The sequence below is a fragment of the Colobus angolensis genome, unplaced genomic scaffold (assembly GCF_000951035.1).
Source record: "Colobus angolensis palliatus isolate OR3802 unplaced genomic scaffold, Cang.pa_1.0 Scaffold113, whole genome shotgun sequence".
NCBI lineage: Eukaryota > Metazoa > Chordata > Mammalia > Primates > Cercopithecidae > Colobus > Colobus angolensis.
Genome location: NW_012112364.1, coordinates 391,884 through 407,127, shown reverse-complemented (window position 1 = coordinate 407,127; position 15,244 = coordinate 391,884). Strand labels below are relative to the sequence as shown.

At 41.7% G+C, this 15,244-nt stretch overlaps 1 protein-coding gene and 1 pseudogene across 2 annotated transcripts in view; one reads left to right on the top strand and one right to left on the bottom strand.

Annotated features, from left to right (window-relative positions):
- FLT3 (fms-related tyrosine kinase 3) overlaps positions 1 to 13,807 on the bottom strand; it is a 70,850-nt gene extending 57,043 nt beyond the window's left edge. For both annotated transcript variants that reach the window (XM_011958289.1, XM_011958294.1), the window contains exons 1-2: positions 13,691 to 13,807; positions 1,582 to 1,784 (exon numbers count right to left, since the gene is read on the bottom strand). In XM_011958289.1, the coding sequence (XP_011813679.1) occupies positions 1,582 to 1,784; positions 13,691 to 13,798 (311 nt within the window). In that variant the 5' untranslated portion in view covers positions 13,799 to 13,807. The remainder of the gene's footprint in view (positions 1 to 1,581; positions 1,785 to 13,690) is intronic.
- Positions 4,534 to 4,942, top strand: LOC105523977 (annotated as a pseudogene).
- Positions 13,808 to 15,244: the final 1,437 nt, after the last annotated feature.

Sequence of the window (15,244 nt, the reverse complement as noted above, 5' to 3'; positions counted from 1 at the left end):
GGCGTGGTGGCAGGCACCTGTAGTCCCAGCTACTCGGGAGGCTGAGGCAGGAGAATGGCATGAACCCAGGAGGCAGAGCTTGCAGTGAGCCAAGATCGCGCCACTACACTCCAACCTGGGTGACAGAGCAAGACACTGTCTCAGAAAAAAAAAAAAGAAAAAGAAACAAAAATCCCAGATATTCTTTTCACTATTTGTTTTACATTTTGCCAGTCACTCACTGCTTTCTATATACTTATATATGTGTGTGTGTGTATAGGTTTAACTTAATTAACCTTTTTCTTTTTCTTTTTTTTTTTTGAGACAGAGTCTCACTCTTGTCTCTCAGGTTGGAGTGCAGTGGCGCAGTATCAGCTCACTGAACCTACCCCTCTGGGCTTCAAGCGATTCTCCTGCCTCAGCCTCCCGAGTAGCTGTGATTACAGGTGCACACCACTATGCCTGGCTAATTTTTTTATTTTTAGTAGAGATAGGGTTTCACCATGTTGTCCAGGCTGGTCTCGAACTCCTGACCTCAGGTGATCCACCTCAGCCTCCCAAAGTGCTGGGATTACGGGCGTGAGCCACTGCACTCAACCAACTTTACTTTTTAGAGCAGTTTTAGACTTACAGGAAAATGAAGCAGAAGACACAGAAAGATGCCATGTATGCACTTCTCTCCACACACAGCTTCCCTTATTATTAACATCTTGCATAGGTATGATATGTTTGTTACAACTGATGAACCAATTTTAAAGTTCATAGTTTGGGCCAGGCATGATGGCTCATGCCTGTAATCCCAGTACTTTGGGAGGCTGAGGTGGGAGGATCACCTAAGGTCAGGAGTTTGAGGCCAGCCCGGCCAACATGGTGAAACCCCATCTCTACTAAAAATACATAAATTAGCTGGGTGTGGTGGCATGCGCCTGTGATCCCTGCTATTCAGGAGGTTAAGACAGGAGAATTACTTGAACCTGGGAAAAACAGAAGTTTCAGTGAGCCAAGATCAGGCCACTGCACTCCAGCCTGGGTGAGAGAGCAAGATTCCGTCTCAAAAATCAAATCAAATAAAGTTCATAGTTTGTAATAGGGTTCATTTTTTGTGTTATACATCCTAGGAAATTTGACAGATATATAATGTCATGTATTGATGCCCTGACTATATTTTCAGCTCGTTATTTCACTGAAGATAAGAGTTACAAAAAACAGGCTGAGGCCAGGCGCAGTGGCTCACACCTGTAATCCTGGTACTTTTGAACGCTGAGGTGGGTGGATCGCTTAAGCCCAGGAGCTCAAGACCAGCCTCGGCAACATGGTGAAACACCATGGTGTCTGGAAGAAAATTTTAAAAATTAGCTGGGTGTGGTGGCACGCACCTGTAGTCCCAGCTACTTGGGAGGACTGGGGTGGGGGGATTACCTGAGCTTGGAAGGTCGAGGCTACAGTGAGCCAAGATTGTGCCACTGTACTCCAGCCTGGGTGACAGAGAGAGACCCCGACTCAAACAAACAAAAAAAAGATTTACAATAATCATGAACAGAAACTTGAAACAAAATTACAAATGAACCACATTTTATGTCAAGAAGGTATTCCTCCACTTACCTATTTTGTAAATCAAAATGTGGCTGACAATTCAGGGAGCTGTGCTTAAAGACCCAGAGACAGGAAATGTTCCCTGGGGTGTCGACCAGCACTTGCAGTGTGATGGAAGCAGATACCTCCACTTCCACTGTGGCAGCTTCATACACTGTCCCTGCACTCTGGGGTCTCAATGCACACCCGAGGTCTTCTGGGGATTCTGACACCTACATTGTGACAGAAAAAAGTGAATTCAGAAAAATTGCAGGTCTAAGGCCTCCCCTTCTTCACATCAAAACTTTATCAAATACATTCATGCTGACACACTGCACACAACACCCACACAAGCTGGAACCCACTGATAACACGTTGCCGACAGAAGGTCCTATAAATTACAATTCTCGAAAGAAAAGATAAATAACTTTGGGCTGCATTTCTAAAATGTTGTACAGACTGATATGGTGGGTGTCCCCCTACCTCTGCAAATTCATATGTTGAAGTCCCAACTCTCAGTATCTCAGAATGCAACTTTATTTGGAGATGGTCTTTACAGTGTTAATCAAGTTAAAATGGGTCATTACGGCGAGCCTAAATCCAGTATGACTGGTGTCCTTAAAAGAAGAGGAGGCAGGGTGTGGTGGCTCACACCTGCAATCCTAGCACTTTGGGACGCCGAGGCAGGCAGATCACTTGAAGTCAGGAATTCCAGACCAGCCTGGCCATCATGGTGAAACCCCATGTCTACTAAAAATACAAAAAATTAGCTGGAAGTGGTGGTGGATGCCTGTAATCCCAGCTCCTTGGGAGGCTGAGGCAGGAGAATGGCTTGAACATGGGAGGCGGAGGTTGCAGCAAGCTGAGATCACGCCCCTGCACTCCAGATTGGGCAACAGAGTGAGACTCTGTCAAAAAAAAAAAAAAAAAAAAGAAGAGGAGATTTGAAGGCAGATACACAGACAGTAAGAATACCATGTGAACAGTAAGACAGCCATCTCCAAGCCAAGGAGAAAGGTCTGGAACTGATTCTTGCTCACTGCCCTTAGAAGGAACCAACCCTACTGATATTTTAATTTTGGACTTCTAGCCTCCAGAATTGTGAGACAATATATTTCTGTTGGTTTAAGTTGCCCAGTCTGTGGTAGTTTGTTATATCACCCCTAGCAAACTAATGTTCAAACCGTAATTATAAAATCCATAATATATAGGTAAATATTTTTGTGATTGTTGGTATATAAATTAAAATGTATAAAACAATGACAAATTGGTATCGGTGTTAAAGGAAATTTAAAAACCAAATTTTCTGGGCAGATGTCCCCATAGACACACAGCCACCATCACACTTCTTGCCCGCTTTAAATAATCGAGATGTATTAGGCCGGGCGCCATGGCTCATGCCTGTAATTCCAGCACTTTGGGAGGTTGAAGCAGGCGGATCGCTTGAGGTCAGGAGTTCGAGACCAGCCTGGCCAACATGGTGAACCCCTGCCTCTACTGAAAATACAAAAAATTAGCTGGGTGTGATGACATGCGCCTGTAATCCCAGCTACTCAGGAGGCTGAGGCAGGAGAATTACTTGAACCTGGGAGATGGAGGTTTCAATGAGCCAAGATCCCACCATTGCACTCCAGCCTGGGAGACGGAGTGACACTCTGTCTCAAAAAATAAATAAATAAATAAATAATTGTGATATATTGAGAGGAGGGGTTAGAGCAGCTTCTGCTGTGGAGTCCCCCACCTCCTACCTCCTTTACATGGCTGAACACAGCATGCACACACACACACACACACACACACAAGCACACATGTATTTCTTCAGGTGAAGAGCAGGGTAGCTCTTCTGCTACTGGTCAAAAACCGTATTTCTGGTCTTATTTGTTCACTTAGTAATTATCTGATAAGTTTAAGACCATCTGCTGAGTACTATGAGACGAGAAAGAAAAGACACCAATCTTGTCCTTAAAGAGTTTGAGTCTCCTAGGACTATAAATAAGTAAAACACAGGAGAAATACAATATGTCCCATAAAAAGATACCAACTACTTTGAAATGTAAATTTTAAGTGCCCTGGAACTTCAAAGAAGGGGGAAGAGACTTCTAAGCCAGGATGTTTAAGGTGTTCACCCAAAGTCCAGTAATTGAGCTGGATCATAAAAGATGGGCACAAGATAAAGTAAAAAATAATAGACAAGTCAAGCATGGTGGTACATGCCTGTAGTTCCAGCTACTCAGGAGGCCGAGGTGGATCACTTGAGTCCAGGAGTTCAAGTTCAGCCTGGAGAACATAGCAAGACCCCATCCCAAAATAAACAAAAAAAACCCAGCTGACATACTAGAAGAAAATATTCCAATATATATTACAAGTAAAGGATGAATGCCCCTAATATAAAAAGAACCTTTGAAAACTGAGGGACACAGAACCAAAACACAGTCAAAAAATGGGAAAAAGAATTGAATACACAATTCAAGAAAAAAGATTTAAAGAATGGCCCTCAGCTGGGTGCGGTGGCTCATGCCTGTAATCCCAGCACTTGGGGAGGACAATGCAGGTGGATCACGAGGTCAGGAGTTCGAGACCAGCCTGGCCAAGATGGTGAACCCCTGTTCCTGCTAAAAATACAAAAATTAGCCAGGTGTGATGGAAGGCGCCTGTAATCCCGGCTACTTGGTAGGCTGAGGCAGAGAATTGCTTGAACCCTGGAGGCAGAGGCTGCAGTGAGCCAAGGTGGCACCACTGTACTCCACCCTGGGCGACAGAGCGAGACTCCAAAAAAAAAAAAAAAAAAAATGACCCTCAAACATATAAGAAAATGTTAAACCTACTTGTAATTAGAAATCCGATAAGTTAAAACAAGGCTGAGGGAAAAAACTCGCGAACCACAACGCAGCGGCATGCGCACGGCCTCTGTAAGTGCACAGTCGTTTCCAGTAGACCCCGAGACTACGGTTCTGCTTGCGTTCTCGGGGGAAAGTGTCGGTCTTGGGTCTGGCCATGCCTGAACCTCCAAAGTCCGCGCTGGCTCCCAAGAAGGGCTCCAAGAAAGCCGTCACCAAAGCCCAGAAGAAAGACGGCAAGAAGCGCAAGCGCAGCCGCCAGGAGAGCTACTCCATCTACACGTACAAGGCGCTGAAGCAGGTCCACCCCGACACCGGCATCTCCTCCAAGGCCATGGGCCTCATGAACTCCTTCGCCAACGACATCTTGGAGGGCATCGTGGGAGAGGCTTTCCGCCTGGCGCACTACAACAAGCGCTCCACCACCACGTCCCGCCAGATCCAGATGGCCCTGCGCCTGCTGCTGCCCGGCGAGCTGGCCCAAGCACGCCTTGTCCGAGGGCACCAAGGCGGTCACCAAGTACACCGGCTCCAAGGGAGTCCCGGCTGCTTGACTCCGAAGTATCTTTTCAGGTCTACTTAACCCCCCTCAGTGAAAGAATCTTTCTTGTGTTGTCAGTCCCAGTTTATATTTTTGGCTTCCCGCCTGCTTAGCTTTCGGAGAGCACACAACTCCACCAAGCACAGATAACTACATTCTTTTCACATAGGCATTGTTGTAAGCAAGCTTACATAGATTGATAGTGGTATTCTACTATGGTATAGATATGCTGGGGTTCGCCTTAGGGGCTGCTCTCTTGAAACTGTCTTTGTCTGCCTACCTACCCGTGAATATGTGCCCAGCAAATTGTTTTTCCTGGTTAGAAATGCAGTGTTAATTTTGATAAGCTTATGTAAGATCAAATTGTCTATATGAACAAAGGTTGGATCTGCTCTTCAGTGGTAAAATGAAAGTAGAGATTAAATACATTTTATGCTCTCAGATGTGTACTTAAAAAGGAATAAATAGTTCAACTTAAAAAAAAAAACAACAAGACTGAGATATCACTTCTCATCTATCAGACTGGCAAAAAATTAAAAAACATAAAAATATGACAACACATTTTGTTGATGAAGCTATGAGGAAACAGTTGTTCTCCTGTATTGCTGGGGGAACAGACCCCACACAACCCTTCTGGAGAATCTGGCAATACCTAATACAACTTGCTATTTACTCACCATTTGAGCCAGCAATCTCACTTCTGGGAATAAGCATACGTCTAGCAATTAATTGCAGCACAATTTGTAATTGCAAAATACTGAAAACAACCTAAATGCTCGTACATAGGAGAGTGGTTGAACAAATTGTGGTACATCCACACCATGGAGTACTATGTAGCTATAAAAAAGAATGAAGACAGCCTCTAAGAACTGATTTGCAATGATTTCCTGGATGTACTGTTAAGTGAAGAAAGTTAGGTGCAAAAAGTATCTACCTTCAAGTATGCTACCCTATGTAAGAAAGAGGAGAATATAAGGAAATATATATGTATCTGGTCACTTGTGCACAATAAATACAGGAACAATAGCAAAACATCCAAAGGGATTGGTTAATTACAGGGGATGTGGAAAGAGGGTAGAAACTTGTCAGTAGGAATGAGGAGAGAGTGATACTTCTCTGAGTATACTGTTTCACATAGTTTTGACTTATAGGACAAGAGTCAAGTCCTGTCTCAAAAAACAAGTAATTAAACCAACCAGGAAGGTCAGGCACGGTGGCTTATGCCTATAATCCCAAGACTTTGTGAGGCCAAGGCAAGAAGATCACTTGAGCCCAGGAGTTCAAGCTCAGCCTGGGCAACAAAGTAAGACACCATTTCTACAAAAAAAAAATTAGCCAGGCATGGTGGCACATGCCTATGGTCCTTGCTACCCGGGAGGCTGAGGCAGGAGGATTGCTTGAGCCCAGGAGGTTGAGGCTGAAGTGAGCTATGTTTGTGTCATCGCACTCCAGTCTGGGTGACAGAGTGAGATCTTGTCTCAAAATAATAATAATAATAATAATAATAATAATAAACCAGGCATGGTGGTTCACACCTGTAATCCCAGCACCTTGGGAGGCCAAGGCAGACAGACTGCTTGAGTCCAGGAGTTTGAGACCAGTCTGGGCAACAGGGTGTAACCCTGTTTCTAATAAAAGAATATATAATAAATAAAATTAAATAAATAAACCAACTAGAATATGTGAAATGAGGGGGCTGGAAGAAATATCAAAATGGAATTAAAACCAAATGGAAAAAAAACAAATTAATTCAATTGTATCACAAATAAATAATAAAACCATAGTGAAGGGGATGGGAAAGAAAGGAACTAACCTAAGTAACTTCAGAAAATAATACTTTGGATCCTGTAAGGCTAAAGACAAAAAGCACTACTGTCCTTTAGTTAGTAAATCTATTTCTCACCAGGGTACGGGTTAGTAATTCTAAAATTAGATTATCTATATATTGTATTTCCAGGCTCTGCCTGCTGAGAGGGCCTAGAAGCAATGATATCCCAGCAGCAATGGGCACACCCAGCTCTCAGATCTTGGTTTCTAAATACTATCCCTCAAAGAAGCCAGTGCTCTTTGGAGAAGTGCTTAATTCCAGGGCTAAGGCAAGAAAAATACAAGATAAACCTGAACTATCTGGTAATGTGCCAAAAATTAAGGAAGGGCTTGGAAAAAGATGGGGAGACGTTGAAAGGACATACGAGCAAAACTGAAGTAGCTCCCAACGGCCAAAGCTGGAACAATTTGAGCAACAAAATAAATAATGATTGTATTGGGTTACAACCCAGAGAATAAAATAAATATTCATGGGCCTATACTGATATAAATTTAAAAATTGAATGAATAAATAAAATGAGGGCAAAGCGACAGTGCTTCCTCACAAAACATTCCAATTAACACAGAGGGAATGTAGGAAAAAGAAAAGCACCATTAGGCAAATACCACCATAATAATCGTAGGCAAGATCCACCAATGGATGCTAAAATCAGTAGGTAAAAATTAAAGAAGGAACAGGATATTTGCATCCCCTCCAAGACACTTATTAATTACAAGTGAAGAAAATAGTAACTTTGCAGTGGGGACACCTGGCATGCACCATCTAAATCTAATGATCAAGGTTCACATCTCATAATGACACCAAATGACTTCCTGTCACTCTGAATATGATGCACTGGGAAGGACACACTCCTTGGAAATTCTTGCCAGAAATCCATAATCTTGCTCTTGTTGCCCAGGCTGGAGTGCAATGCCATGGTCTTGGCTCACTGCAACCTCCGCCTCCTGGGTTCAAGCAATTCTCCTGCCTCAGCCTCTTGATAGCTGGGATTACAGGCATGTGCCACCACACCCAGCTTATTTTATATTTTTAGTAGACACGGAGTTTCTCCATGTTGGGCAGGCTGGTCTGGAACTCCTGACCTCAGGTCATCTGCCTGCCTAGGCCTCCCAAAGTGCTGGGATTACAGGCGTGAGCCACTGCACCCAGCCCCCATAAAAAGTTTTTAAAAATTAAAGCTGGGTGCAATCCGGATAGACAAATCTGCGGGCTTCAGAGAAGAGAGAAGAGCATGATAAATGCACAGTATAGAGGTGGTGGGCTCCACCGCTGGCAGCCCAGAAATAGCTTGAGCCAGGCTGGCCAGGACCTAGGAGATGTTCTTGAAGGCCAGGCCAGGTTCTTCACCACCTGGCAGAGTTGAGTCCCATGGTGCCATGAAGGCACTGGAATTTAAGAGACTGTGATATCTAAAACTCACAATGTTAAAAAAAAAAAAACAAACACAACTTTGGTAATAACAGTGAAGTTCAGTCTGTTGATCTTCTTACAACAAGTATAGCTAATTAATGAGAACATGAAATCGTTAACACAGTTGTTATCTGAGTACATAAATAAAACAGCTGTACAAGCTGTGAAAAGTCCAGAGAAAGCATGGAAAATGATCTATCACACAAAGTCCACCATTCTTTCCCAAATCCTCATTACAGAAAACCAACCAACAAACGAACAAATCAACAACTCATTCTCTAGAAGTACAGGGTGGGACATGGCAAATAAAGAAAATGAGCTGGCTTGTGCAGGCCACCTGCCTGAAATATGAGGTCATGATTGTCAAACACATTTGGTCAACTCCAGTGACTTCAGTTCTTCACAAACAGAAAACCCATCATTAAACCATAGTGGAGACTTTTGGTTTTTATTGTTTTTGTTTTTATGATGTTTTGTTTTGTTTAGACTGTGCCGCAATGGCACAAGATTTGTTCAGGAGGAATGTGACATTAAACGCAACTTTGACTTTCTGGAGGAAGGGAGGTATAAATGAACTGATTTGGTAAGGAGAGATAATTTTAGAGTTATGGTGGATTGCCTGCCTATGCTCTCTAATCACTGACAGGAAAAAAAACAACAGTACATCTCACTCAGCTGCTGTGAATACGTGGTGCCTTAGTACAGTCATTTCTTAAAAGCAAATTTCAAGAATATGGAATAGTTGGTGATATGGTTTGGATGTGTGTCTCCTCCAAAGCTCATGTTGAAATGCGATTCCCAGCCGGGTGCAGTGGCTCATGCCTGTAATCCCAGCACTTTGGGAGGCCGAGGTGGGCAGATCACCTGAGGTCAGGAGTTCGAGACCTGTCTGGCTAACATGGCAAAACCCCGTCTCTACCAAAAAAAAAATATATATATATTTACATATATTTTTTCATATATGTAAATATATATTTACATATATTTTTTCATATATGTAAATATATATTTACATATATATTTTCATATATGTAAATATATATATTTATATTACATATATGCACACAAAAAAATTAGGTGGGTGAGGTTGGCGCACGCCTGTAGTCCCAGCTACTTGGGAGGCTGAATCAGGAGAATCACTTGAACCTGGAAGGCGGAGGTTGTAGTGAGCCGAGATGGCACCACTGCACTCCAGCCTGGGTGACAGTGTGAGACTCTGTCACAAAAAAAAAAAAAAAACACAAGAAATGCGATTTCCAATATCGGAGATGGAACCTGGTAGCAAGTATTGGATCATCAGGGTGGATCCCTCATGAATGGCTTGGTGATCAGTGAGTTCTCAGTTCATGCAAGATCTGGTTGTTTAAAAGCGTCTGGGACCTCCCCTGTCTCTCACTCCTACTCCCGCCATGTGACATGCCTGCTCTGCCTTTGCCTTCCACCACGAATGGAAACTTCTTGAGGCCTAATCAGAAGCTGAGCAGATGCTGCTGCCATGCTTGTACAGCCTGTGGAACCATGAGCCAGTTAAACCTCTTTTCTTTACAAATCACCCAATCTCAGGTCTTTCTCCATAGCAACACAAGAATGGACTAACAGTTGGTCTAAGCTGGCTTCAAGCAGTCATAACAAGGGGTGATCAGAACTATCATCCCAAATAGAGACTGTAAATGATAGAAACATTCTTTTTTTCTTTTTCTTTTAGTTTCATGATGAATACAAAGACCAAAAAAAATTTGTATTGTAAACAATGAAGTAGATTGTGGGAACTGTGAAACCATCTTACTCTGGTTCCAGGGTATACTCTGGTAACAGAGCTAAAGATGTAGATCACACTGTGGTCAACACCATTACAGAGGCATTGACAAGTTTTATCTACTAAAGAGAGCTTGGTGGTTATTCAAAACATCCCTGGACTGGAGGATTTTCAGAAAAATGCCTCATTTGAGAAGTGTGAACTATGAAAGAAATGAAAACTTTTTTTTTAAGCCACTGAAACTCTTACAATCTACTTCACATTGAAGTGGGGAAGTATCTAAAAGAAGCAAGTCCAATGCGATGAAAGTACATCATAAAGACTGTTCATCTTTGCAGCAATTAGGATTTGTATGGTTATTTGTTTAATGTGGTTTAAGAACTTCTGGGTCTTAGTTTGAGACCAACCTGGGCAACATAGTGAGATCCTTTATTTATTTATTTATTTATTTATTTATAGACAGAATCTCTCTCTGTTGCCCAGGCTGGAATGCAGATCTCTGCTCACTGCAACCTCTACCTCCCAAGTTCAAGTGATTCTCCTGCCTCAGCCTCCTGAGTAGCTGGGATTACAGGATTACAGACATGTGCCACAACACCCGGCTAATTTTTACATTTTTAGTAGAAATGGGATTTCATCATGTTGGCCAGCCTGGTCTCGAACTCCTGACCTCAGGTGATCCACCCACTTCAGCCTCCCAAAGTGCTGGGATTATAGGCGTGAGCCACCATGCTTGGCCGTGATGCTGTCTTTAAAAAAGAAATAATAATAATAAAAGAACTACTAGGTCTTAATACAATCCTGAATATTGCATAAGAATATATAGTATATCTAAATATATCTATGATATATATATGTATGTGTATATATATATATGATATATATCAGCCAGTAGCAGTGGCTCACACCTGTAATCCCAACACTTTGGGAGGCCAAGGCAGGCAGATCACTTGAGGTCAGGAGTTCAAGACCAACCTGGCCAACATGGTGAAACCCCGTCTCTACTAAAAATACAAAAAATTAGCTGGGTGTGGTGGCAGGTGCCTGTAATCCCAACTACTCGAGAGGCTGAGGCAGGAGAATCACTTGAACCCAGGAGGCAGAGGTTGCAGTGAGCTGAGATCGTACCATGGCATTCCAACCTGGGCGACAGAGTAAGACTCCATTTCAAATATATATATATATATATATATATATGATTTATTATTATTAACCAATCATCATTAATTTAAGGTTGTGTTTTTATACAAAAACACTTAAATGTGTGCAGCTATTTTCTTATATCAAAAAGACACTAAAAGTTTAAAACATCATAGCAAATATTAAAATTACTTTGTCCACATTGAAATATTGTGTATGCAAAATGCCTTAATTATTAACAAGCTAACATGTTATGATGCCAACACCTACTGAAAAATTAAAACCAACCACGCTTCTGGCATGAAAAAATCATGTATTTCTTTATATTCATGTAGAATGTTGTTACTGAAACTTGTTTCACACTGTTTTTAAAACTTCAGAATATCTCTAAATGTATCTGATTTACGGAGCAACACCTACTGAAAAATTAAAACCAACCACGCTTCTGGCATGAAAAAATCATGTATTTCTTTATATTCATGTAGAATGTTACTGAAACTTGTTTCACACTGTTTTTAAAACTTCAGAATATCTCTAAATGTATCTGATTTACGGAGCAGGGAGAGTCAGGTCATTATGTCATGTATTTCTGTGTTATACCTATATAAAAGAAAAAAAGGGTGACTATACATTTGTATGAACCCTCAACTGGAAATGTCTGCAGAGCTTACTAATTTATGGGCACTTTTTGTTGTATATAGATTTCTGCTTTTTTTCTTTTCCTTTTTTTTTTTGTTTTTGAGATGGAAGTGTCACTCTGTTGCCTAGGCTGGAGTGCAGTGGCACAATCTTGGTTCACTGCAACCTCCACCTCCCTGGCTCAGATGATCCTCCAGCCTCAGCCTCACAAGTGGCTGGGACCACAGGCACGCGCCACCATGGCTGGTTAATTTTTTTATTGTTTTTGGATTTTTGACAGAAATGGGTTTCACCACGTTCCTCAGGCTGGTCTCAAACTCCTGAGCTCAAGCAATCTACCCACCTTGGCCTCCCAAAATGCTGGGATTACAGGTATGAGCCACTGTACCTGGCTGATTTCTACTATTCTCAGTTCTCCATCACTTAAGCTTCCCTTGAGTAAATTTACTAAACATATGTTTTTAAAATAGAGGGGTGGGAATAGCACAAGAGAGAGGAGTAATGAAAAACAAGATGAATAGCGTAAAAGAGAGGAGTAATGAAAAACAAGGTCGGAACTTGAAGGAGCTAGTGCCAGATTACTGAGCAATCTTGGTATCATTCTAAGTAATGGGAAATCATGGAGGGTTCAGAGCCAGGCAGTGAAGGATGCGCCTGCTTCAGGGAGGCTAGCCCAGCAGCTATATCTGAAATGAACTGTAGCAGGAAGAGGCCATTTAGGATATCACTATGATTATGAGGGAGTTAACGAGAGCTTGAATTAGGGAAGTGGCAGTGAGACTAGAGAATATGAGATGATTATATGAGAACTCCTACAGGGAATCAACAACACTTGGTAACTGACCAAATGTGAAAGTAATGGAAAGAAAGATGATGCTGAGCTTTCAAGCCTGGCAACTAGGCAGGGATATAAACAGAAATCAATTAATACAAGAATAAGAGCAGGCTTGGGAAAATAGAAATGAAATAAAATATATGATATAGGTGGATTTTGATGTGCAAAAGGAAAATCTACCTATATACTGGAAGTGAGGGATTCAGGCTTGGGAGAAAAGCCTGGATTGTCTTTAAGGAGACAAGGAAATACAGTCGGCCCTCTGTAACCATGGTTTCTGCATCCGTGGATACAACCAACCACAGATTGAAAATATTCTGAAAAAAAAGGGGTTGCATCTGTACTGAACACGTACCAACTTTTTCCCCTTGTCATTATTTCCTAAACAATAGGGTATAACAACTATTCACATAGTTGTTTAGGTATTATAAAGCATTTGCATCATATTAGGTATTATAAGTAATCTAGAGATAATTTTAAAGGTATACGGGAGGGTCAGGCATGGTGGCTCAGGACTGTAATCCCAGCACTTTGGGATGCTTAGGTGGGAGGATCAGCTGAGCCCAGGAGTTCAAGATCAGCCTGGGCAAAAGAGTGGGAACCCATCTTTGCAAAAAATTAAAAAAATTAGCCAGGTGTGGTGGCATGTGCCTTTAGTCCCAGCTACTTGGGAGGCTGAAGTGGGAGGACTGCTTGAGCCTGGGAGGGTGAGGCTGCAGTGAGCTGTGATCATGCCACTATACTCCAGCATGGTCAACAAAATGAGACTGTCTCAAAAATATATAGAATCTGCATAGGTTACATGCATATACCAAGTCATTTTATATCAGGGACTTGAGTATCCATGGATTTTGGTATTAGTGAGAGTCTTGGAACCAGTCCCCACTGTATACCGAGGGACGACTCTACTCATTATTTCATGCTAGTTATCAATCAGTGTACTTCCTAAATCCTCATATGAAGAATATGGTTCTTGAAGGAATGGAGTGCCAGGGAGCTACGAGTATAGATGCTCTGTCAGTACCAGATGTGAGAACATAATATACTTAAATACATAAAGAGAAGCCCATTTAGCCATGGTAGCCTTCAATAACTTACAAATTATGGTCTCTAGAGAAAAACAGCTAAAGGTATAATTTTAATGTTACTTTACCATGGGATATGATGACGACTTCCCCACTGATGAATCATTGTTCTTATGATTGATTAAAACACACTTGATCACAGGCAGATCTTGATTTGTAATAGTCCCAAATATCATTGCAGAAAAAACAACTGTAAAACAAAATAAAAACGATAATGTTGATACATGCACACCTTAAAAACAAAACATGTATTTATCTTGCAACCAAACAACAAAACAAAGTGTAATCAGGGGAAATTGGCCCCTATGAAAGTATGTAGGAAATTCGATTTTATGCAAGTTTAGTCTGCTTTAAATCAGGAGCAGAGGTACTTAGAGCAGGGCTGTCCAATAAAGCAGTCTGCAGGGATGGACATGTTCTATGCCTGTGCTGTCTAATATGGTAGCCACTAACTACATGTGGCTCTTAAGCTTTTGAAATGAGGCTAGTTTGACTGAGGAAATGATTATTTGTATACATGATTTGTGTGCGTGTGTGTGTGTGCATGTGCACCTTTTTGTTGTATATAGATTTCTACTTCTTTTTTTTTTTGAGATGGATTTTTTTTTTGAGAGGATTACAGGCGTGAGCCATCGCGCCCAGCCTGATACTCTTGTTTTCTTTTTTTTGAGATGGAGTCTTGCTTTGTCGCCCAGGCTGGAGTGCAGTGGCAAGATCTCAGCTCACTGCAAGCTCCGCCTCCCGGGTTCACACCATTCTCCTGCCTCAGCCTCTCGAGTAGCTGGGACTACAGGTGTCTGCCACCACCCTCAGCTAATTTTTTTTTGTATTTTTAGTAGAGACGGGGTTTCACCATGTTCTCGATCTCCTGACCTTGTGATCCGCCCACCTTGACCTCTCAAAGTGCTGGGATTACAGGCATGAGCCACCATGACCGGCCTCCTCTTTGTCTTTATATGTTTAATTCTTTGTTTCTTTGGGGTATTAGGTATAATTGGCAATAAAAATTGTAGTGTACATCATATATTCATGGTGTACATCATGTAATTTTGATATATATATCAAAATATATGTGTATTTATAGATAATGTGTGTATGTATATGTGTATATTAATATATATACATATATATGGGCTTCTCTTTATGTATTTAAGTATATACATATAAGTATATATATACATATACATACACACATTGTGAAATGAACACCCCAATCAAGCTAACTAACCTATCCGTCAGCTCGTATACTTACCTTTATCTTTTTCTTTTTTTGTGATGAAAACATTTAAGATCTACTCTCTGTCTTTTATTTTTTTAATTGAGACAGAGTCTTGATCTGTTGCCGAGGCTGGAGTGCAGTGGTGCGATCACGGATCACTGCAACTTCTGCCTCCGGGGTTCGAGTGATTCTCCTGCCTCAGTCTCCCAAATAGCTGGGATTACGGGTGTGCGCCATCGTGCCCAGCTAATTTTTGTGTTTTTAGTAGAGACCGCGTTCACCATGTTGCCCAGGCTAGTCTCAAACTCCTGGCCTCAAGTGATTCAGCTGCCTTGGCCTTCCAAAGTGCTGGGATTACAGGCGTGAACCACTGCGCCTGGCCAAGATCTATTCTCTTAACAAA